Below are 25,931 nucleotides of genomic sequence, written 5' to 3'. Positions count from 1 at the left end.
TTGGGACCCTGCACCGACATGAGAGACCTGGAAGAAGCTCCTGGCTCCTGGCTTCAAGTAGGCTCAGTTCCAGTTGTTGTCGCCATCTGGGGAGTAAGCTAGCAGATGGACGGTCTCTGTCTCTCCTCTGTAAAATCTGCCTTTCAAGTAAAAATAATTTTTTAAAAAAATTTTTTTAAGCAACCTTTGCTAGCATGCTGATTGCCACCTCTTGTCTCACATCGCGTTTTTCTGTTGCATGAAGACAAGGACCTTTGAGCGACAGCCTCAGCATTGGGTCTCCTCGGGCCCAGGAATTCAGTCCTGCTTGGAAATGGAGCGCTCGCATTCCTCGGGGCATTTAGCTGAAAACTCTTCGACAGAACAACAGCTGTCAGTCCGCCAGTTCCTTCCCTCCTTGGCTGACTGCCCTCTGTGCGAACGTGTCGTTTCTGGAATCAATCTCTTTTATTTTACAACCTATTGCCCCAAATAAACGATTTGACCAAATGAATGATTTGATCATGTCTCTTTTCCGGTGCTGTGCTTCTTGAAGGTGCTGTACATCATCTTGTACTTGCCTGGGGGATAGTTTGCTGAAAGGGGGTGTCTGATGGTTGTAAGAGCCTTCTAAGAGGCGCTGGGAAAAGGATCTCCCTTTTGAGATAATTGCTGGCAACTGGGCTTAGCAACAGAGCAGGGCTCTTGATTGGTATCACTTGCTGTGAATGAAATTGACTAGGAGCAGGGAAAGTGCCTGTTGCTGGGGCTCAGCCTTTGCTGCTCTCCTGCAAAAACAGGAAAGAAAGCACAGGGAGCAGGACACCAGGTAACAAGATGACGCCTGTAGTGTGGCAGAAGGCGTCCACTCAGCTCCCTCCCCGCCCCTGGTAAGAGATCCTCTGGTCTACTAAATGACACAGAGTTTTCATCCACCCCACGGTATAGAAACTAATGTGGCTGATAGGCCAGAATTTCAAAATCTGCCATCTTATCAAATTTTTTTCAAATCCTGCTTTAGGACAAAATTTTTTCCTGCCTAACCCTGAGCATTTTACCTTGATGTAAAGAAGTGATGTTGGCTCTGGCACAATGGCTTAATTAGCTATTCCTCCCCGACAAGCACCATCAGCGTGGCCTAGCAGCTAAAGTCCTCGCCTTGAATGCGCCGGGATCCCATATGGGCACAGGTTCTAATCCCAGCTGTTCCACTTCCCATCCAGCTCCCTGCTTGTGGCCTGGGAAAGCGGTAGAGGACGGCCCAAAGCTTTGGGATCCTGCACTGGTGTGGGAGGAAGTTCCTGGCTTCAGAGCGGCTCAGCTCAGGCCATTGTGGCCACTTGGGGAGTGAATTGGCGGATGGAAGATCTTTCTGTCTGTCCTCTCTATAAATCTGCTTTCCCAATAAAAGTAAATCTTACAGAAAAAGAAGTGATATTGACATAACTACAGAGTATAAAACTGTGAAAATGATATCAAAGAAATTGAAATCCTTCTTTTTTAAAAAATATTGTATTTGTACGTTTATTTGAGAGGTAGTGAGAAATAGAGCTTTAAAGGGCTAGTTAACACCCCACATGCTTGCGATGACCGAACCTGGTTCTCACATGTGCGTGGAAGAGACCCAAACACTTGTGCTGCTGCTTCCCAAGGTGGACATAGGCGGGAAGCTGGAACAGTGAGCAGATCTGGCATCAAACTTAGAAATGCTGCGATGCTAACCCCTGCAATACCAAACGCCTGCCCCTCCATGCCACCATATCTGACATAATTAAGAGGTTTACTGCTCTTTTAAGAAAAGTGCTTTTAAGACTTCGAATGTGGGACACTGAGGTCCTCTTTAAGGAGTTGGTTAAGAAGGCAGCAACAGTTCTCTCCGCAAGCCACCAGTGATGTTTTAAATGCACGAGAATCGGAGACAGGGTTAGCGGGAAGTTGCTGTCACCTGCAGACGAGGCCTTTGTGAAACATTTATACCCCAGGAAAGGAATAATGTGTCTTACAAAGAGAATACTGTATGATCAAGGAAATGAAAAATGAATACATACGGCTTGAAATCTAACAGGTCCTCAGTAGCAAAACCAAGCATGGTCACGGGTGTGGTTAGGCTAACTAGATGTCCGATCACCTCATTTTAAACAAACGGTCCATTATACTCCATCAGGAGGCAATTTCCAACTGTATTTGCCTTTTATTTTTTCTTAAATTTGAACAGGTCAAAGAATCGCAGTCCGGATGGGCGTGCTTTGTGCACAATATGTTTTCACACAGAACATTTTGAATCAAGGCAAATGACACACTATGACAACAGAAGACGCTGCTAAAAATAAATGCCATTTAGCCAGCTAAGTGTGTCAGTCTCATTGCAAGCTTTGGGCATGAATTAGTTTTTAAAATTCTAAAATATTTGCTCCATGGATTACAGGGATGAGACCGAAGCTGAATTTGCAACAGGGTTATTTTATGCTATTCTTCAAACAGGAAACCGCTGGCAATTTCAGTGTGAAGTCTTTTTCTATTTTTAAAATAATTGAATCTGGGACATAACTATTAAGAGTGACAGTCTCACAGGGCAAAAAGCAAGATGAATAAATGGGTCTGAAACGCAGGCTAATGGAGCAACGCTCTTCAAAATTACGTACACATTATGTCCTGCCCTTACGACTTCCAGTTTCATTCAGCATATTGGCTTCTGGCCATTTCCTAGAAGGTATTTCCAATTCTGACATGTCCCTGACAGAAACCCCACGCTGTGCTCACTTGAGCCTCTAGCAGGAAGGCGCTTTCTGTAGCAGTCCTGGCTTGCATGAGTACATTTTCTCGTAGATCTATCTGATGACTGAGTAAACATATCAATAATCATATTTAGTCCATAATGGAGAAAATGCCCATAAATACCGCACAGAAACAGGGCCAAGCAGAGCCTCTGTCTGATGAGGATTGCATGTGATAAACACATCATACAACTTCTCTGAACCTCGACTGTTCCCATTTGACAAATGTTATGTAAAATTAGGTGTTGTTTAGAGCCTTTTAAGTTGTATCTCCCATATTTATTATTTCACAGATATTTTTCATTTGCACCAAGTAAGAACTGATGAAAAAATCTAAATAAAGGAAATATTCTTCGAGGCCGAGTGGTCTAGTTGCCAGTTCAGACACTCGCACCCCGCCCTGCAGCGGCTGAGGTCACTTTCTGGCTCAGGCTTTCGCTAATGCAGGCTCCAGGAGGCTGTGCTGATGGCAGAAGCAGCTGGGTTGCCACCACGCACAGGGTGGATGGAGCTGCTGGCTGCTTCAGGCAGGCCCAGCCCTGGCAGGTACAGACAGCTGTGGAGTGAACCAGCTGTAGAGGCATGCTTTCTCTCCCTGCTTTTCACTCAATGGAAAAATACATACATGTTTTAGATAAATATCTTAACTTCAAAACATCATGGGGTCCTGTGCAGTAGCCTAGAGGCTAAAGGTCCTCACCTTGCATGTGCCCGGGATTCCATATGGTTGCTGGTTCTAATTCTAGCAATCTCTCTTCCCATCCAGCTCCCTGCTTGTGACCTGGGAAAGCAGTCAAGGACGACCCAAAGCCTTGGGATTCTGTACCCGCATGGAAGACCTAGAAGAGGCTCCGGGCCCTTCGCTTCAGATCAGCGCAGCACTGGCTGTGAGTTCAGAGTCCCAAGGCTTTGGGCCGTCCTCAACTGCTTTCCCAGGCCACAAGGAGGGAGCTGGAGGGGAAGCAGAGCCACTGGAACGCGAACTGGCAGCCCATATAGGTTCCTGGTGCATGCAAGTGAGGATCTGAGCCACTAGGCTACTGCACTGGGCCCCAGTAGTAGCTACACAGTCTCATGGGCTGATCAGAACTCACTGAAGAAAAAATAAAGCTTAATGCATGCAATTAAAAAAAATCACTTAGGGGGTCAAGAGATTCCAGTGAAGAAGTCATAATGTGACATGAGAACAATGACTTTCCTGGGGAAAAGCACGCTGGCCCAAGTAGTTTTGGAAATAAGTAGAGTTGTAAGATGAAGGGCAGAAGGAAACACAAGTTAAGTGCTGTCTGAAGCTTTCTCCTGCAACAGCACAGGTTCACCGATCGGCAAAGCCTAGAAACGAATAATGCAACAAATGGAAGGGACGGGCAGAGGGAGCCACACTTCTCCATTAGGCTCACACACAGGAGTTTTTACACACCATGTGTAAATGCACAAATTAACACAGACACATCGATCTCCTCGTTCAGTCGTTCAAAAGGACCTAAAAGTATATATATCCCAGGAGTAATGCTCATACCTCCATCCAGATATTAGTTCTTGATCCGTTCTCCAATAAAACAAAATGGAGTTCTCTATAGCAGTGGCTGATTGGAGTCCAGTACAATAGCCTAGTGGCTAAAGCCCTTGCCTTGCACACACCAGGATCCCACGTGGGCGCCAGTTCACGTCTTGGATCCTCCGCTTCCCATCCAGCTCCTTGCTTGTGGACTGGGAAAGCAGTAGAGGACAGCCCAAAGCCTTGTGACTGTACTCCTGGCTCCTGGCACCTGGCTTCGGACTGACTCAGCTCTGGGCATTGTGGCCACATGGGGAGTGAACCAGTGGACAGATGATCTTCCTTGCTGTCTCTCCTCCTCTCTGTATATGTGACTTTTCAATAAATAAATAAATATTTAGAAAGAAAAAGAGGAAATAGTGGTTGATTGTAAAACTATAGCAAGAAAGATGTAAGGTGATTTTGGAGTAACTTGTAGTGCTGGGAAGTAAGGAAATACTAAACAAAATGGAAGAAAGCACACCCACAGTAACAGATATTTAAAAAATGCGCCAAAGACATAGAAAGAGTCGCCAGTGACCAAACGCGGAATGGTAAATCAGCACCTGAACATATCCCAAAGTATAAAACAAATACCTAAGAGCTCATACTATCACACGGGCGACTGAATGGAACACCACAGGGAGGACAGGCAAATCTCCAGGCAAAAGATTCCCAGATCCTGCTGTAGACTGCCCATCCTCAAAGGGATGGGGCGTGATCCCATGGCTGGGGAGAAAAGAACAGCTCCACAGTGGAGAAGTCTGACCATCATCACCCATGCCAGCCACTGAGGGCCAGTGTCAACAGCCGTAGTTGTGTGGACCGTACGTGCCTGTTGATGACACGTGCAAGAGGGCACCTTAGCTGGCTGATCGTCCTCACGAAGCTCCTGAGCCCAGTTTCATCACGAGAAATGCACCAAATGCAGCATCAAGGACTTCCCACAACCTGCACGTACCTAGTAAATGTCTGAAATATTGTCACAATGGTCAAGAAGAGTCTAAAGAAATTTAGTAGACTGTGTGGATGCCAGAACATAAAAAGAACTCCAGGTGAAACCAAGGACATATAGTTATTAACAACATCTGTCCATTAATTGTAACAAAAGTGCCACACTAACACCAGATGTGAAAAATAGAAAAAAAAAAAACGTGTGGGGGGGATATATGAGAATATACCATGTGAACTCTGCAATTTTCCTATAGAATTCTCTAAAAAATAAAGTCCGTTGGAGCTGGTAGTGTGGCACAAGGAGTTAAACAGCATTCCATATCAGAGTGTCCCACTGTCATTCTGCCTTGCAAATAAATCTCTTTAAACATTTTATTAAGAAAAGTCTAAGAGGTAGGATGAAAGTTTCAGGACTCCACAGAAAGCACCAAGATCCACTCCGTGGTCCTGCTTCTCCTAATCAGCTCTCACACGGGCTCTGTATATTCCCAATTCCCATGTAGTTTTAATGCAGCTTCAGGCTCAAACTCTCACTGCCCCACACAGGAGGAGTGTCTCTTGCTGCAGTATAGATCTTATATTCGAGTCCTGTTGGTCTCGTTTGGCATGACACGAGTCACTCTTCAGGAAAAACAATGTGTGTTCAGCTTAGTCTACGTCATGGGTTCCAACCGTCATGAGTCAATACAGGGCTGAGTTATCACTACCCTCAGCAAGAATATGCTAAGGAAGAAACAGGATGGTTCCCCGGGAGCCGAGAGAACACCAGAGCAGTGGATGAGAACGGTGGACGAGCAACACCAACCATGCAGGTGCACCATCAAAACACACGTGCTCACTTCTCTGTAACAGCTTGAAGTGGGCTCATAGTGGGAAAACAAAGGGAAAGAAGATAAAGTTTTATGTATATCTTTTTTTTTTACATTTTTTAAATTATTTATTATTTTTAATTCATTAATTACATTGTATTATGTGACACAGTTTCATAGGTACTTGGGTTATGTATATCTTAAGGATATATATAATTAGTCACAATCTATTACTTAGTCATAATCTATGTCAGTATCTTAGTCATAATCTATTTTCTAAGTTTTTATTACAATTCAACACACATACACACTGCCCAAATCTTATAAAGTCAACTGAAAAAGCAAAGCACAAACCTATCACATGACTAGGTTTCATTCACATCTTGCTCAAATTTGCATCAAGAAAACACACTTATAAATGCATGAGACAAATCAATAGTAAAACTCATCAGAAGTGTACTTTGCTAACATCAAAGCAAATCTCCCATAAATGTGATGCTGCCAAAGAGTTTCCCCGTGAAAGCTCAGACACAGTGATAGCTGTTGTTAGAGATGCGTCTGTAAATACTAGGTGTATGTAGCTGGGTGAGCAAATCATTAGCAGTACCATGTGAATCGTCCCGTCCTAGCACACCCAGTGTGTATCATCTAGGTGAAGGATAAAGACGGTGCCAACCTTTAGCATCCACAAAAGCTCTTTGTTTACCTGTGACAATCATCCGTTTCCCGACGGTTGCAGAAACTGGCTCACGGTAGAATACAGATGCCATGCCTGACGTCCACCAGGCCACTGGAATTTCTTCCCCGACCTTTTCCAGCCAACTGCTGAGAGAAGAGCAAAGGTTTAAGAACTGTGCAATCCCTGGTCTACCTGTCTGTGACCTGAGCTAGCTGGTTGCTATGGACTCGTTGCTATGACAGGGCAAGAGTGTTCCACGTGACAGGGTTCCGCAGCAAAGCCTCCAAGAACAGGACGAGTCAGGACACTGGAGCATCCCCAGGGTCACAGCCAGTGACAACTTTCCCTTACAGGTGTTCGATCTGCAACAACGCCTGCCATCCCAGATAGCCTTGCACATCACACACAACTGACTTCGAACATCCCCTAACTAACTAAAATGCAAGCTTACACTGCTAAAGCAACATGATCAGTGCACACATATTTCTTCCAAGCCTCCTAATCTAAGACTTCCTTATATGCAAGTTGTGCTTTGGTCCTGTCAGGTTATTTGCGGTTGTCAATCTCTCTAAGTCCTCTTTCATGCTTCTGAGCCTTTACATGCATAATCTACTCTTTTATCATTTTTTTTAAATTTTTATGTGTATTTGAAAGGCAGACTTACAGAGAGAAGGAGAGATAGAGAGGGAAAGATGTTCCATCTGCTGATTCACAACCCAAGCCGGCAACAGCCAGATCTGAGCTAATCCAGAGCCAGGAGCCAGAAACTTCTTCTGGGTCTCCCATGTGGGTACAGGGTCCTAAGGCTTGGGGCTGTCCTCCACTGCTTTCTCAGGCCACAGGCATGGAGCTGGATGGGAAGTGGAGGAGCCGGGAATGGAACTGGTGCCTGTAGGAGATGTTGGTGCTTAAAGTAGGGTGTTAGTCAGTTGAGCTATCATACTGGTCCCAGCATTGTTTTTTTGTTTGTTTTTAAAGATTCATTTATTTTCATTGAAAAGGTAGATTTACAGAGAAGAGACAGACAGATCTTCTGTCCACTGGCTTATTCCCCAAATAACAACAGCTGGAGATGAGCCAAGTTGGAAGCCAGGAGCCTCCTTTGAGTGTCCCACATGAATGCAGGGTCCCAAGGACACAGACCATCCTTCACTGATCTCCCAGATCACAAACAAGGAGCTGGATGGGAGCTGGAGCATCAGAGACACGAACCGGCGCTCACGTGGGATGCTGGCACTTGTAAGTGGAGGATCAGCCAGGTGAGTCACCATGCTGCCCCCACTCTTAGCATTTCTAGGCAAATACTTCTTGACCTCTGAGAGCCAATCCAACATTTCCTCTGCCAGGAAGACATTTAAAGATGCAGCTCAGGAATTTCTCTCCTTTACCTCGATGGCATTGTGTTTAGCCCTATCTTTTTAACTGTTGCCACTTCACTTTACAATTTCATGTATTTGTTTATTTGAAAGAGAAAAAGAGACAGATTTCTTGCCCACAAGTTCATTCCTCAGACTGCTCAAACAGCCACTACTAGACAAACCACAGGCCAGGAGCTGAGAATCAACCCAGGCCTCCCCTGTGGGTCACAGAGACCCAAATACTTGAGCCAACACCGCTGCCTTCTGGAGTGCACTGTACCAGAAGAGGCTCCTGGCTCCTGGCTTTGGATCCGTGCAGCTATGTCCGTTGTGGCCACTTGGGGAGTGAATCAGCAGATGAAAGATCTTCCTCTCTGTCTCTCTGCCTCTCGTGTGTGTGATTTTCCAATAAAAACAAAATCTTTTTCAAAATTTGAAACTCATATGTCGGGTTTTTTCATAGTGAATATTTTCCATGATGCTTTAAAAATCTGTTCTCAGAGGCAGAAAGTTAGAGTGTGAGATAGGAGGCTTCCATGCACTTATTCTTGCTGCACATATGCCCAGCAGCCAGGACCAAGGGGGGAGCCAGGAACTGAATGCAGGTCGTCCACAGAAGTGTCACACACCCTGACAACCTGGGTCCACAGCAGCTGCAAGCTCAAGTCAGGAGCAAGACTGTAGATCCAACCAAGGTATTCCGAAAAGAGAGGAGGCTGAGATGAGGCTGTTCTAGGGTCAACTCCTAGGCCAATTGTCTGACCCCTCCCCATGACCTTTTGGAAATTCCCTTGTAAGTGAGGTTCTCTATTGAAGATGCAATACCTTCTGTTTGGTGAGAAGAAAAATAAAAACACCATGTTAACTACAGAGAGGATTATCAGCAGAGTAAGCAAAGAGAGGTGACCCTACAGTGTCATTTTCCCCCATCTCCCTCAACATAGCTGCAGGAAGTGCTGTGAGCAGAAGCTCCAGCTGTCAGCTCCAGCAGGCCCTGTTCCAGGTCAAGACAGCTGCCTCTCCCCTTGGTGGTCAAGCCCTTTCCTGTGCAGCCTGTCCGGGTTACTAAGGGAGACGGGGCTTCGGAACCCAGTCACACCAATTTCGCCAAGAAAAAAATTTCCACTTGATTGGCCCAGGCTCTGTTGAGCCCTCCTCACAGTTCCATTTCTGCTTCTGCCCAATCCCACTGCCTTCCTCCTCTCCGTTCACAGGTGGAGATCCCAAATTGCAATCTTGTTCCTCCAGCCGCCATCCAGAGCGGCCACCTTGGGACAAGAGCACAGCTCTCTGTACGCATCCTGCAAGAGTGCGTCTCACTGCTGCAACTCAACCCTTCCAGCAAGAACTCAAAGTATTTCCTCGTGGCTCCTTAAATTCACAGCACCCTGCTGCTAGCTCTGAGGCTCTTCTCTTCCTTCCCAGCTCCCCTCATCCAGGTTCCTAGGTCAAGCACTCTCTAACCCTAGCTGAAAGCATTTTCCAAAACATCTACATTCCTAGTGGACTGTACTGCCCATGTCATGTCTGGTTTTAAGCACACTGAGAAAAGAAAGGGCAGGGGAACTTAAGTGAAGGAAAGGAAATTCGTTCTTGGGAACACAGGCAGAAAATAAAGGAAGTCTTGGCTTCTGACCCATCAAGGTATCATGGGAAATAAGGGCTTTTGCTTCACCTTTGAAAATGTCACAAACTTGACACGTTGTTTTAACTGTAATCAATAACTGTGATGGCAAAATGATGAGGGTAGGGGAAAGCAAAGGGGAAGAACCAGAGTTAGGGCTTCCTGAGACTTCCAAAACTCAGTACAGACCTGGTTGTTTTTGTTTGTTTTTTGCTTCATTGTTTATGAATTTTTAATTTTATCATTCAGTATAGTTTTCAAATAAGATTCTTAAAACAATGGATATTCAAAGAAGTCTTATTTTTTTCCTTCTTACCCCAAATTTCCTAATCACTCTAAATCACTCTCTCTCCTTAAGGAAAAAATTTAAGATGTTTTTAAAAATTAACTCCTTGAAGAATTAGTTACATACCGCGCATTCTGTTTCCTACCCTTTTTTCCTTTCTGCTTAACCGTGCATCTGGAGATTACCGCATTGCTCCCAGATAGTTCTTGCTGTCTCTTGCTCTCTAAAAACTGCAAATACGGAATCACATGCATTTACCTTAGTTTATCCAACCTGTCCCCTATTTACTTTTCATTTGGGCTATTTCCATTTTCGTTGCGCCACTAAGTGCTACAAACCAGTGCTTTCTGCACATGTTCTTCTACAGCGTCAGGACGGAATCCCAGAGGTCAAAGACACCTATAGTTTTGCTCAATATTGTTACCTCCCTCCATAATCTATGTGTATCTGAAACTATTTGCCCACTTTCTTATAGATTCAACCACAAAGCGGGTGGCCAAACTTTCTAATTTTTGCCAATATAATGGAAAAAAGAACAGTAGGACAATTGTTTAAATTTCTCTGATAATTAGCATGATTGAGCATCTTGCCATGTTTAGGGGCCTTTTGCCTTATTTGCTATGAACTCTCTAGTTTTATATATTCTTCCATTATGTGCTTTCTAGATGCTACATTTTAGATTTATAGATTTATTTATTTGGAAGGCAGTATGAGAAAAAAGAGTCAATGAGACAAAGGAAGGGGGGAGGGAGAGAGAGAGAGAGAGAGACATCTTCTATCTACTGGTTCATTTTCCAAATGCATACAAAATCCAGGGCCTGGCCAGGTAAAACCCAGCAGCCAAAACCTCCATAGGCATCCTAAACACTCAAACCATCATCCTTTGGCTCCTAGGCACATTAGCAGGAAGCTGAATCAGAAGCACAATGTTAACAGGACTTGAATGTGTGGCAGCTTAACCTGTTGCACCGTAATTCCGATTCAAATATCCTAACGTTACAGGATTGAGCTGTGGGAAGGCTTTTAGTTCGGCAGTTGTGACCCTACTTAGGATACCTGCATTCCACATTGGAATGTCTGGGTTTGAGTCCTGGCTTTGCTCCCAACTGCAGCTTTCTACAAATGCACACCCTGGGAGCTCATGGCTGAAGTGCATGGGTCCCCATCAAGCACATGGAAGACCTGGATTGCAATGCCAGTCCCTGGCTTCAATCTGGTTCTACCATGGCTGTTGCAGGTGCTTTGGGGAGATCTCTGGGTGTTAGTCTGTTCCTCTCTTTCAAATAAAGAAAAATGAGAATGAATCACTATTGCAAAGGGAAACAACAGACACATAAGTCATGAGTGATAACAAGGTACGGTCAGGGTAACAGCAGTCGCCATAATGCAGTTGATAAAGACTTAATGTGGGGCTCGGCAGCGTGGCCTAGTGGCTAAGGTCCTCGCCTTGATCCCATATGGCTGCTGGTTCTAATCCCGGCAGCTCCACTTCCTCTCTGTCTCTCCTCCTCTCAGTATATCTGACTTTGTAATAAAAATAAAATAAATCTTAAAAAAAAAAAAAGACTTAACGTGTTCCTACAGTCATGGGAACAGAGGCAAAGGAAGGGTTCATCCGTGCAGCAAGACCCAGGTTCCTTGAGGCTTCATGTGTAAATCAAGGAATCTGGCTGAAAACAGGAACAGAGCCATGAATTGAACCCAGGCATTCCTGTGTGGGCTGCAGGCATCTTCACCATTAGGCAAACACACATTCCCACAGATCTGATATCTAACTGTGCTTGAGAGAATGTTAGGATCCAAAGGAGGGTAGGATGGGGAGGGCAGGCATTTAGGGCAGAAGGGACAGTTTGAGCAAAAAGCTCAGGGGGAGGGACACCTCCAACATTGCTGTGCCTAGTGAAAATACAGGTTCTGTTCTGCTGCAATTGACATTAACGAGTGAGATGGGTAATGAGGCTGAAGAGACTTAGAGAACTGTGCTCTGCACATGGGCTTCATTCACCCCAAAAGAATTTCAGTTTAAAAAAAGTCATTTTTTTTGAAAGGTGAGCGAAATAAGGAGATAGAGAAAATGAGAGAGAATCTTTGGATTCACCTCCCAAATGACCCAGGGCTGGGCCACAATAATGTCAGGAGCCGGGAACTCCATCTAAGTCTCAAACTCGGACCATATCCCACTACTCTTCCAGGCACATGAGCAGAGAGCTGGAGGAAACCACCTCATTGAAATGGGCTGTTGGTACTGCAGGCAGTGCCTTAACGCACTGTGCCACAATGCTACTCTGTCCCTACAACTTTTTGAAGTATTCTCATCTGCACTGCACAAAAGCTCACATAGCAGCTAAAGTTCAGCCCAATTTGTGATCAAATATAGTGACAGCTGCTGAACTCATTCCAGGGATAGAGTGTCTCCCTTGACTACCAAATGGCTTTCTATTGGGGAAAATCCCTGTTGTTCAGGCAGCAATGGAGGCCTCTTCCAATGAAACTCAGGGTCTGCTCTCAGCACAGATGAAGTTCTGGCTACCGTCTGGTTTCTATCATTAAAACTGTTACTTCGAAGCCAATAATAACTTCCACAATTACAGCTGCACAAAACAAAGCAGTGGCCCTGCAAATACACCTGTTCCAGTGTTGTGAAACAGCCAAGGTGTATGTTGGGATGATATCAAAGTGACAGAAACCAGAAATCCTAATAGAACACAGTGGTCTCTAGGATTGATGTTGTTGTACCCACAATGCCAGCAGCCCATGGGAGTGCCAGTGTGTGTCCTGGCTCTTCCACTTTCAATTCAGCTCTAAGTTAATGAGCCTGGGAAAGCCACAGAAGGTGGTCCAAATACCTGGGGCCCTGGCATCCATATGGGAAAACTTGGACAGAATTCCAGGCTCTTGGCTTTGGTCTGACCTGGGCTCCCACCATGGCAGCCAACTGGGGAATAAATCAGCAGACACAAGATTTCTCTCTTTCTCTCTAAATGTATATAGACAGCCCTCTCTCTCTGTAACTGTCTTTCAAATAAAAAAATATATTTAGGTAAAAATATATATTCAAACTTGCAGAGTATCATAGCCAAAATGTGCTAAATTACATTTTTAAAAAATTGAAATTGAATTAATTCTGTTAAAAAGGACACTTTGCAAACAGGAAAGTTTTTCTACTCCGTGTCAGTGAATCTTTCTTTATACTTAACAAGTGCCAAATAGTTCCATATCCTTTTCACAGATTCCCATTTTCAGGAAATAATCAAGAAAAGGACAGTGTCCATAGTCAGAGAGCTGGCTTCCAGTTCCTATGATGCTTCTGCATAACACACATTGTTTGCTTTTCTGTAACATGAAGTGAGTTTCTTACCTATGGGTAAAACGGGTTACGGGCTAAACACCACAGCCCCTGTTCTACAGAATGCACTCAGTGAGCACGTTGCTGTAATTAGCCTCATCATCATTTCCTTTCTCCTTGCCTCTTCCTCTCTCCCTTCTTCCCCAGAAAATACACATGACTGAGGCAAATTTAAATTTTGATCATCACTGCTTTATTTTTTGTATTTGGGTTTCTAAGACAGGCTCATGAGAGTGTCTGCCACCTTCCTCCTGCTCATTTAATACTAATTTAGATAAATTGGCAGATCATGGCACTGTCTGATGCCAACCCAATCAATCCAACTTCCTACTGTCATGGTTAATTTGATTGGAGTTAAGAAAGGCACTTAAGCTTTTTCTAACTATATATATATACACACACACACATAAATGGCTTCAATATTACAATCACAAAGTATTACCTTTGCCCATCCCCTAACTGATACACTATGTAAGTACATTAGAAAATACAGAATTTAAAGCAAGTATTACAGAGGCAATAATGCTCATATCTTACAAATGCAGGAGTTATTCTTGTTAGAAATGGCTTTAGCTGTGATGATACCAGCACCTTGTCCCCCCACCCCCCACCAAACACAATCATGTGTCTAACCCAAGCCCAGGGCAGGCAGAAGCAGAATGTGCTGAAAGCTCGATACAGCTACTTGTCCCCAAGGTTTCCCTGAGTTCTGCCCGAGTTCCCCATCTGTTTTCTATGGTTTGGTGTGTCTCAAAGACCCCTTTGGAGCTGGCTCTGGTGCTCCATGTGGTCTTTTTTCTGATAGAAACTTCTTCACTGGTGGGTGAACAAATGTACCTGGACCCTGCCTGTGTGCCACACACTATCAAACTACCCCAAAGTTTTATGAACTGGATTTACCTCATGTGAGTTCTACAGCATTTAATTGTTGCATATCCATAACAGAGAATATTGACTCCCAAATTTGCTTAATTATGAGATTTCTTTTTAAAAAAGATTTATTTTATTATTTTTAAATTTTATTTTTTTATGATGCTTATATAATTGATTAGGGTGGAAGAGTCAAGCAGGGGAAAGTGGGTAAAACAATTGTTTCCATATTTTCTTGTTTCTTTTTCCTGTATCTGGAGGAAGGGAGTAGATAAGAAGGGAAGCCACAAACTCCTAACACCTCAGTCCCAGGGATGGGGACCAGCTACCTGATGTCATCCCAGGGTCCCCAGTGTAGAGCGTGTTCTGAGGGTTCTACTCAAGTGATTTTGATAGTTAGATAGTTCTGAAATGCTTCAATCTCACTAATCCAAAGGTGAGGAAATCCTTCCAAGGTCCATTGGCTAACAGTGCACTGTTCAATCTAAGTCACTGAAGAAGCCTGATTTTGACACATGCACTCCATGGTCAGATCACAGATCCTTTAATTTTCCCCACGATTGGAGTTCTGACACCAATAGTTCAGTTGGAGGGATCCCCACCAATGAATTCTTGTCTGAGGTGATCCCAGATCTGACTCTTGTGTGTGCTTGTCAGTACAGGGTCCGGCTCTGTCTGTCACCCATCTCACTCTATACACACACTAGTAGTTGCAATTACTGGGTAGTTCTGTCTCCAGCCCCATCTCTTACATAAACCAACGGATGCTACCCCCAGCCCCACCCTGCCCACCATGCACTCTGCCTTCATGTTCACCAGTGGGAACTTCAGCCTAGTCAGAGTAACCCCCCAGCTGATCCTGTAGCAAAGCCCAACCAACCTGCACTTACTCTGGCATGCATCAATGGATATGGTCAGTTAACCCAGCCTGGCTGTGCCCCTAACCCAGTTCACATGCAGGCCAATAGGTTTTGTAGCCTTACCCAGTAGCTGCCCCTGTACCTCCCCTGCTGAGCTTGCCCTCTATACCAGGTCTTACATGTGCAATAGGAGTTGCTTCCCAGACTGGCGTGGCTCGCCTCACCTTGGCATCTACCAGTGGGTGCTGCAGCTTGGCTTGTCCTGCCCTCCTGCTGGTTCCAGCTTATGCTGGCAGGTGCTAACAGCCTAGTCCAGCCCATTCAGCCTCCAGCTCCGGCCCTAATATGGCTGGCATTGTGGTCCAACCTAGCCCATTTTGCACCCTGTCATGGTTCTCACATCTGCTATGTGTATGAACTGGCTCAGCCTGGCCCGCCCCCGTATCTGACCCACACATACGTCAGCACATAATGTAACCTACCATGGTCAAGGCTGCTCCCAGCCTTGATTCTTGTGCTCACCTGCAGGGACTGTGTCCTGACAGAGCAGTTAAAGATTTATTTTACTTTTATTTGCAAGATTACAGAGAGAGAAGATGAGACTGCAGTGAGGGGGTGTCTTACATTTGCTGATTCACTCCCCACATAGAAACAATGACCAAAGCTGAGCCAACTGGAGCCATCTGGAGCCATCCAGGAACTTCTTCCCAGTCTCCCATGTGGATGCAGGAGCCCAAGGACTTGATCATCCTCTGCTGCTTTCCCAGGTCATAAACAGGAAGCTAGATCAGAAGTGGAATAACCAGCACCCATACGGGATGCTGACACCACAGGCAGAGGATTGGCTTGTTACACTACTGTGCTGGCTCCTAATTAGGAGCTTTCACAGTTGAAATTCAACTCTGATCTTCAACCAAATATGGCTTCAAAAACATTAATTTTCCAGGACTAAAATTCTCCCATTTGCAAAACGTGATTATAGCTAGAAATAACTCCCTCTCCGAGCCTATCAGCACCAATGAAGTGACAGTAGCTGCTGACCCTAAAATGTCCTAGATTAATCTCTCTCACATGCTTGTCACAACCTAAATCAACCCCTTTGCAAACTTCTCTTCTCCAACCTCTAGGTTGCTCTCCAGATTCTCCAAACATACAGGCTTCTCGCACCACCCTCCCTGTAACTGTTAGTGTTTAACCTTCAACTTGGCTGCTGCTCAAATGCTTTTGCTGAAGCTGGTTGAGTCCCTCTCCAGGCTGACCACTGGCACCATGGCACAGTGAGTTAGGGGGCCGCGAGAGATGCGTACGTTGCACATGGAACTAGCACTGCTACGAGTTCCAGCTACCGTTCTTCTGACCCAGCTCTCTTCTGAGGTGCCTGATGGAAGCTGTGGACAATGGTTCAATTGCTCGGGCCCCTGCCACCTGCATGGGAGACCAAGATCAAACTCCAGGCTCCTGGTTTCAGTCTGACCCAGCCCTGGCTCTTGCAGGCATTTGGGGGAATGAATGAGAAAATGGAAGATTTCGCTTTCGGTCTCTCCCTCTCTTTCTGTCACTTTGCCTTTCAAGTAAAGAATCTTTTCTAAAATGACTGGATTTCTTGGTCTCCACCTGACTGCGCACCAGCGTCTTCACTCAGAAGGTCTGACTCAGCAGGAAGGGAAACAAGGCCTGTTTTCAACAAAGTACTTGCTCCCAGGACTCCCACGGGGTTTCCTGGGCATCGGAGGGCAGCGGAGCTTTAACTGCCAGTGCATTTGCTTATTTAGCCAGTGTATGTTGCCTACTGCTATACACATTGGGCTCAGAAATTTCCCCACTTCAACCCCCAAATGTTGTGTTGAATCCCAGGTAGTAAGCCCCACTAACTCCTGCCTTTGGTACAATCCTGGCCCTTCCCATAAAAATCCACCCGTGGCAACTCCGCCAACTCTCTTTCCTTATCACTCATGTTGTTCAGCAACACTGCAAACAATTTCCTTAAAAATTCCCAGCTGCTGTGGAAACATTGGATGTGACTAGCTACCAAGATGGAAACAGAAAGGGAGAATTTCCCAAGGAACCACACCCAGGAGCCAACCTTCCTGAGGAAGTACATTTTCAGAATGGAATGTAAATATTGACATTGATTGGAGAAAAAAAAAGCTGAATGTCATCTAGAATTTGTAAGCAGTCTTCCGCAAGTCTTCTTATCCAGGGTCAGAAGCTGGCTTTTCTACCAGCACCAAACGTCCTGGGATTATAAACACAACCCACAGCAGCCTACAACCCAGGAACCATTCCATGGTCAGACCTTCGCTGTTCTAAGATGTAGGGGGTTAGGTGGGGTGGGGCTGGCACTGTGGAGTGCTGGAGAAGTCTGCCACCCGGTAGCGCCAGCACACATCAGAGGCACCAATTCGGATTCTGGCTGCTTCACTTTTGAGCTAACTCCCTGTTAATGTGCCTGGGAAGGCAGTAGAGGCTGGCCCCACTGCTTAGGCCCCTGTATCCACATGGGAGATTTGGAAGAAACTCCTGGCCCTTAGCTTTGGTGTTGCTCAATCCTGACCACTGCAGCCATTTGGGGAGTGAAACAGCAGATGGAAGATCTCTTTCTTGGCCTCTCCCATCCCACTCTCTGTAACTCTGCCTTTCAAACAAACAAACAAATAAATAAATAAATAAAAGATCTGCTAGTGGACTGGGAGTTAGATCCAGCAGTTGAGCCTCAGGCTGCCCGCCCCAACTCACATTAAAGTGACTGGGTTCAGGTCCCGGTCCAGTCCTGATTTCAACTTGCTGCTAAAACACACCCTGGGAGGGAGCAGATGATGGTTAATGGAGTCAGGTCCCTGTTGCTCACTTGGGAGACCCAAGCTGAGCTCCATGCTCAGGCTTCTGCCTTGCCCGACCTCAGTCACTGCAAGCTGTGGAGGAGCAAACCAGCAAGTGGGCGCACTCTCGTAACTCTCCCTACACCCCTCCCTCAGATAAAAACAAAGCTTACATTTTACTTGAAGTAAATTATAAATTCATTTACACTAGGGGTATCTGGGTCAGTTGGAAAAAATTATTTTGAGAATTTTCATTTTTTAGCCCATTTTTCAGGATTACAACGGGAAAACAACTTTCCTGGTTGTCTATGTTTGGACTGGAACTTGCTGCATCAGTCCTTTTATTTCAATGCTAAGAGAACATCCGACGAATGCAAAGTAACTCATAGAGCTGGGACTGAAGAGGACGGAATCCAGAGGAAAACGCTTGAATGGGCTAGGCCCTCACAGCGGTACAAGTTAAGACCTTTACTTTTTATTATCACACAATCTACAGGAAAGAACTTTACACAAAACCAAGTTAAAATGCCTCATTTCGTGGGGGCCAGTGCTGTGGCACACTGGGCTGAGCTGCTGTCTGCAACACTGGCAGCTGGCATCTCACAGCACAAAGTCAGAACTCTTTCCAACCTCCCACCTGTTTTTATGAAGAAGTGGGTAGTACCTCAACGGGATGTGTGGCTAAGTCCAACAGTTCAGTCGGGAAGATACCCACAGAAAATGTATCTAAGGCGATCGCAGACCTGACTCTTACCTGTGCTTGGCTCAGCCTGTCACCCATGTCAGCCTACACATACACTGGTAGGTGTAATCGCTGATCAGTTCTATCTACAACTATGTCTCTTATGTAAACCAGTGAATGTTGTGGCCCAGCACGACCCTGCCCAGCACAACACCTGGCCCTCACGTTCACCAGTGAGACCTGCAGCCTAATCAGGTGACCCCTAATAACCCCCACCAGGCCTCTTCCCAGCCCTGCTCCCTATGCTTGCCAGTATGTGCAGCAGACTTGCCCAGTCTGTCCCACCTTCCATTCAGCACTTTTATACATCAATGGGTGTTGAAACTTAGCTCAACCCAAAAAACCTCACTTTCCAGCCCACAGTCATGCCAGTGGGTGTCACTCCCTATCAGGCCAGGCCTGCCCCCAGCCCTGCTCTCTCCATTGGTCTGATGTCCTGGGGGAAGGCTCATCAGGGAAGGATGGGACCTAGGCCCACTCCCGGAGTTATTGATAGGATTCCATTCTCTGAGAGATCCTGGACTGAGACTTGGCACACAAAGGCTGGCTTCCCTCACATGGAGCGAGAAAGAGAAAGAGATCTCAGGGTAAAAGGCATTGTCACTTTGTACCCTAATCTTACAGGCAGCTGTCCAGCCCCTCTGCCCCATTCTACTTCCAGGAGTAGGAGTCAGAGTGGACGGGAAGGCATCACACTGGGGCATGAATACTAAGGGACACAGGTGACCGGGGAGCAGGTGGAAGCTGTCTGCTATCACAGAGGCAGAAGTGAACAGTTGGCTCATTTTCAAAGGAAGATGTTTAGCTGTAAGTAGACAACTTGACTAGCAAAACAACTAGGTGACATGCACTGGAAAACTCTTAGGCAAACAGGACAGTAGCCATGGCCAAAACAGCTGAGACCTACGTGGAGAAGGTTGTAAACCTGTGGTACTCAGCTCCTGAGGCACTGGGGGAAGGATCTACATGTGAGGAAATAAGCAGCTTGTTGAAAACCACACCAGGTGTGCTGGCACACCAGCACTCAGTCATCCCAAGGCTTTAGGCCACACTCTGTTTTCCCAGGCCATAAGCAGGGAGCTGGATAGGAAACGGAGCAGCTGGGACATGAACTAGCACGTATCTGGGACATCTGGGACCCTGGCACTTGGACGTAGAGGATTAGCTAGTTGAGCCATCGCGCCAGACCCAGGCTGTTTTTCGTAACAGGAGTCAGCCAGGTATCCCCAGCTGCTGGGGAGACTGAACAGCATAGATGCTAAAGGTTTCCTGTTGCTCACAGAGGTATCTTGGTCTCTTTAAATGTCCTAACAGACTCACACCACCCAGGGAGTGCTGCAAGCCTGGCCTGTCGGTGGCCTTGACGAGGTAGGGATGGGATGGGACCAGTGGACCATAGTTGGAAGCTCTCCAGACTTGGAGATCCCCTGGCTTCATTCTCTCTCTGACATATTTTCTGAAGAGACGCACAGCATTCCACACTCAGGCCACAAAGTTGCTCTGGTAGGCCACTTACATTCTGAAACCTAAGTGTTCAGAGAAGTTAAAAATATCTCCATATTTTGCTAAAGTATCTAATTAAGTGCATTAATTTTTTTAATGAAAAAACTATAACGGGGAAAAAAAACAGTAGGATGTTACTATTGGGAAACAAAAGAATCACCTCCTAAATAAATTTGCTCTGAAGTTACTTTAGCCCTAAGAGAAAAGGGAAAAACCCTGCCCATATATTATTTATGCCTAAAACCATATGCTTTTCTCATCAAATCCTATGTGTTTTGATTTTGTATTTTTTTAAATTTCCTCTGCTTCTTTACCCCCTCTCTCATTTTATTAAAGACACATTTTACACCAAGTTTTAAACTGAAAATAGTCCTTTCCCTGCAGCCCTGTTGTGAGTGGAATACTTAGCTTGTATCTCTTCTGAGTTATCATGCATACTTAGGAAGCACAGCCCTTGTCAGTCATCCTTCTTATCCCTTTATCTGCTGCATCATTAGGTCCCATGACAATGGATTCATCAAATTAAAAAAAAAAAAAACAACCCAAGCCACTCTTAGATTACAGAAAACCTCAAAGTAGCACAAACTCTTGATAAAGCAGAATATCCCAAACTTCTACCAACCAAACAAAACATCCACACTACTAGGCTGGAGCTGTTTACAGTCAATCTATTTAGCCACTCCCTCCTGCCTGCCCTTCCCTACGGTGGCCCCTAGTGTCTGGAGTGCTAGCTGGTGTTCGGAGACTTTGTCCTCAGCCATGTGAAATTCTAAATAATCTCAAGTGAAAGAAGACAGAGTTTCAAAGATGAGAAAGCTAGGATGATTTCACACGTGCTTCATCACGACTCACTGTATTCGTGTATCAAGAAACCATTCTGTATTCCATGAATATGTGCAATCGCTATGTGTTATGTACAAGTCTTTTTTTTTTTTTTTTTTTAAGAGGAAAAGCAATTGATGCAACTCCCAACATGTGGAGCCAAGGACACCCGCCCCAGAGGCAGCCTCACCTTGCTCCCAAGCTGCCTGTTGGCAATCAGTGAGTTGTGCAGTCTATGAGGGTACTGTTCGGCTGCTTCCCTGGCCACGCGAACTCAAGTAATCATCGCATTTTCTCAGACAGAATCAGCGAACAGACCTGCCTGTGTTCTAGAGGGAGGTTAATTGGCTGAAGAGGGGAGGAAGGTAGACTGCCCTGTGCTGAGGGGGGTTGAGGGGGGTGTCCCAGCCTCCTGCCCAGGGTGCCGGGGCACAGTCGGGGAGCAAGAGCATAGAGAAATGCCTCATTGTGCGCCCTCCCAGCGCATGTTTCCCACGTACAGCATTCAAAACGCTCAGTTCACTGGAAAATGTTGCAAAGGAGTCCCACTGTATTGGGCTGTGCATTCTCATCTTTCAGACAGGCAGCCAGCCGGGTTCAGCAAAGACTTTCCTTTCCATAGGCGTTGCTGCTGGCCCAGGGCCACGCGGACCTGCACCTCAGCCCCTAAGAGCACAGAGCCAAAGCCTGGACCGGAAGCAGCACACAGGGACACTTGACAGGCTCCTTTCCCACTTGCCATCCGTGGACCAGAACACTTCAAAAAGTTTATAGAAAGTGGGATTAAGTGTTACGTTTTTGGGGAACCAATACTTGAAGTGCATGCATGCTTTTCCATAAAATTTACTTCCATGATTTTTTTTGATGATCCTAAGGTATGCAGATTTCAAAGTGCTTTTGTGCCCATATATATATATATATATATATATATATATATATTTTTTTTTTTTTAATTCCATTTTCCCACGAATTTTTTGAAGTACCCAGGTAGGAATTCTGACCTAAAAATGTCTATCAGTTTGCTTGGGAAGATATTGACAAAGAAACGTACATGCAGATAACTAGTAATTTTTTTTTTAAATTTGAGATAATATGCCAAATGACTAAAAGCTCAAAACTTTATTTAAAATCAGAATATAAAGATTTCCTCGGGCCTGGTGTGGTAGCCTAGCGGCTAAAGTCCTCACCTTGCATTTGAGCGCCGGTTCTAATCCTGGTAGCCCTGCTTCCCACCCAGCTCCCTGTTTGTGGCCTGGGAAAGCAGTCAAGGACAGCTCAAAGCTTTGGGACCATGCACCCGTGTGGGAGACCTGGAGGAGACTATGGGCTCCTGGCTTCAGATCATCTCCAGCTGTGTGGCCACTTGGGGAGTAAATCATTGAATGGAAGATCTTCCTCTCTGTCTCTCCTCCTCTCAGTATATCTAACTTTCTAATAAAAATAAAACAAACCTTAAAAAAATTTCATTCATCTGAAAGGTAAAGTGACAGTTAAACATACACACACCTTATCCTGTAATTGACTCCACGTATGGCTGTGACACCAGCAGCTGGGCCAAGCCAAAGTCAGAAGACTTTGGTCACCCATGTGGGTTGCAGGGGTCCAAGCACTTGGGCCGTCCTTTGCTTCCTGCTTTCCCAGGCACATCAGCAGGGAGCTGGATCAGCAGCAGAGCAGGCAGGACTCCAACCAGCAATCCAACATGGGGTGCGAGTGTCTCAGGCAGCAGCCTAACCTCTCCTCCCTGTGCCCTAATCACAAGTTGACTCTTAAAATCAGAATATAAAACATGGGCTTGGACCTGGTGCAATGGTTCAGTGGCTAAACCCTCATCTTGCATGCACCAGGAGCCCAGGCCCTCTTTCCTCACACTGTATGCACCAGGAGCCCATTTGGACATGTCGTGTCCAGCTGCTCCACTTCCTGCCCAGCTCCCTGCTTGTGGACTGGGAAAGCAGTAGAGCATGTCCCAGAGCCTTGGGACCCTGCACCCATGTGAGAGACTGGAAAGAATCTCCTGGCTACACCACAATGTCGTCCCCAGTTTGTTACATTTTAATGGATTCTGCCTTCAACAGTGATTAGCTTATGTTGTATTTAAATGAACACGAAAATCAGGGGCCGACAAAGCTCTTTTTGTTCTACTCTGTCATTACACATGTGAGAATTTGGGGATGAGAATCTGGCCTCGTGGTTTCCATGCTGCTTGGGATGCCTGCACCACACATCAGAGTGCCTACGCGCCAACCCTGACTCCACTTCCTCCCAATGTGCTCCCTGCCACCCAGAGGGAGTGGGAGACCCAGAGGAAGTTCCCATCTCCTAGCTCTGTCCTGGCCCAACCCTGGCTATTGGGGCAGCTAAGGAGTGAACCAGCAGGTGGGAGCTCTTGTGCTGTCAGTCTCTTATCTGTTCCAAATAAATATATAAGTAAATTGTTAAAGCTAAGAACTTTTTACTGATATCCCAAGAGCACCAGGATCACTTTGAAGATAGTTGAGAAGATGTAAGAGTGAAGCCTGAGCTATATAGAGGACCTCGAGAGCCACAGGTGCATCACAGAATGGCACGTGAATCAAAGGATTACGAACACAGTGACTTGCTTCATCCCAACCTGGGATTTTCAGCTAACTTTTTGAGAGTTATTTATTATTCAGAATTTTTACAAGGTTATGGGAGTATTGGTCACCTGGTCTCAGTTCTGTATGCTAAGTCAAAATCTACGTTAAGGGCCCGGCGGCGTGGCCTAGCAGCTAAAGTCCTTGCCTTGAAAGCCCCGGGATCCCATATGGGCGCCGGTTCGAATCCCGGCAGCTCCACTTCCCATCCAACTCCCTGCTTGTGGCCTGGGAAAGCAGTCGAGGACGGCCCAATGCTTTGGGACACTGCACCCGCGTGGGAGACCTGGAAGAGGTTCCTGGTTCCCGGCTTCGGATTGGCGCGTATCAGCCCATTGCGGCTCACTTGGGGAGTAAAACATCGGATGGAAGATCTTCCTCTCTGTCTCTCCTCCTCTGTGTATATCTGACTGTAATAAGATGAATAAATCTTAAAAAAAAAAAAAAAACAAAATCTACGTTAAAATTAATGAAATGTCACATGAATTTTGTCCTTGGCAGACAGGTTTTTGGTGTTCTGAATTCATGGAAAGTTCAGTTATACTCTGCATCACGTTACTGACACCATAACAGTCTTGGAAGGTCCAAAGTAAATTTGATACTGGGGTGGGAGTGGAGCGTGGGCTGTGCTGCAGAACGCGAAGCTGCCACCTGGGACACTCTCGTCCCGTAACTGGAGTGTCTCACTCTACATCTAATCCAGATGATGGCTCAAATGTGCGGGCCTGGATACCCAGGTGGAGACCTAGAAGGAGTTCCAGGCTCCTGGCTTCAGCCTAGGCCTGTCCTGGCTGTTCTAGAAACGTGGAGAGTGAGCCAGAGATAGAAGATCTCTCTCTCCCTCTCTCTCTCCCTCTCTCTCTCTCTCTCCTTTCCAAGTCAATAAAAGTAAATAAATCAAAAAAGTTTAAAAGTTGATGTTAGGGAAGTTTTCACAGAAATGATCACTAGAGTTTACAGATAGATGTATGGCAATCTTTTCATACCATGTGGATTCCCTTGGACCTTACTAAAAAGAAAAAAAAAATGCATTGCTATGAAATGCCCCAGTGTGGACAAATGCTAGATTCTGCCCTGCTAAGGGAAAAGAGACGAAGTGGAGTCCCTGCTTCCCATGTCCATGGCCGTTTCAGCCTTTGCTGTTGGTGCTCAGTGATCACCCCCGCCAGGTCTGAGCCCTGCTGTTCCCTGGAACTTCATAGTTGGCCTGCTCTGCTAAAGGACAAGATAGAGAGAGAGCTAACATAGCATCTGTTTAATTAAAGACTTTATTTTTCTTAATTGGAAAGGCAGATATACAGAGAGAAGCAAAGGCAAAGATTTTCCGTCTGCAGATTCACTCCCCAAGTGGCTGCAATGGCTGGAACTGAGCCAAGCTGAAGCCAGGAGCAAGGAGCTTCTTTAGGGTCTCCCATGCAAGTGCAGCGTCCCAAGGCTTTGGAACATGCTCTACTGCTTTCCCAGGCCACAAGCAGGGAGCTAGATGGGAGGTGAAGCAGCCAGGATATGAATCGGCACCCACATGGGCTCCTGGTGCATGCAAGGTGAGGATTTAGCCATTAGGCTACTGCACTGGACCCTATGATAGCATTTTTCATAAATGTATATGAAATTTATGATGCCATGAATTAAAATGCTAAAGAGAACTGGGAAAGAAGAAGAGCTTAAAGAAAGGGTTGCATATGGAGTTATTTCAGAAATCTCTTAGTAAAATGGCATTAAAGGATCTATTTATTTTGGCCTCATTCTTGCATAGTGAATAAAGCCACCACCGATGATGCTAGCATCCCATACAGTCAACAGTTCGTGTCCCAGCTGCTCTACTTCCTATCCAGCTCCTTACTAATGGCCTAGGAAAAGCAGCTGAAGATGGCCTGAGTAATTGGGCCCTGATTGCCCACATAGAAGACTTAGAAGCAGCTTCTGGCACCTGGCTTTGGCCTAGTACTGACTGTTGAAACCATGTGGGGAATAACTCAGTGGGAGAAAGAGCTCTCTCTTCTCTTCCTTTCTCTCTGTAAATCTGACTCTGTGTAAGTAAATAAATCTTCCCTTAAGAAATCACATATTTATTTTGGTGCAAAAAGGCTTTGGAATCCAGGCATATTTAATCTCATCATATACTTTTCCTATGAACGTCTGTGAGGAATTCTCCTCTGCAGAGATTCCAGGATTTTTGCATGAAAATAAACTCGTCTTTTCATTCCATTTTCCATGACATTTTTGGAGTCAGTTCATACAGTCATTGAAACCGCCAGCTTCATCTAACAGCCTCAAGATCAAATACATATAAACAGCATTTCACTGTTAAAATATCATCAAGATGCTTCCTAGAAAGTGCTTGTCTTTGC

At 45.6% G+C, this 25,931-nt stretch overlaps 1 protein-coding gene across 1 annotated transcript in view; it reads right to left on the bottom strand.

Annotated features, from left to right (window-relative positions):
- SPMIP2 (sperm microtubule inner protein 2) overlaps nt 1-6,963 on the bottom strand; it is an 85,131-nt gene extending 78,168 nt beyond the window's left edge. Inside the window, exon 1 of the mRNA XM_058657435.1 lies at nt 6,760-6,963. Within this exon, the coding sequence (XP_058513418.1) occupies nt 6,760-6,823 (64 nt within the window). The 5' untranslated portion in view covers nt 6,824-6,963. The remainder of the gene's footprint in view (nt 1-6,759) is intronic.
- Between the last annotated feature and the right edge of the window lie 18,968 nt (nt 6,964-25,931).

Source organism: Ochotona princeps, chromosome 32 (genome assembly GCF_030435755.1).
Source record: "Ochotona princeps isolate mOchPri1 chromosome 32, mOchPri1.hap1, whole genome shotgun sequence".
Lineage (NCBI taxonomy): Eukaryota > Metazoa > Chordata > Mammalia > Lagomorpha > Ochotonidae > Ochotona > Ochotona princeps.
This window is presented reverse-complemented; position numbering and strand designations above follow the sequence as displayed.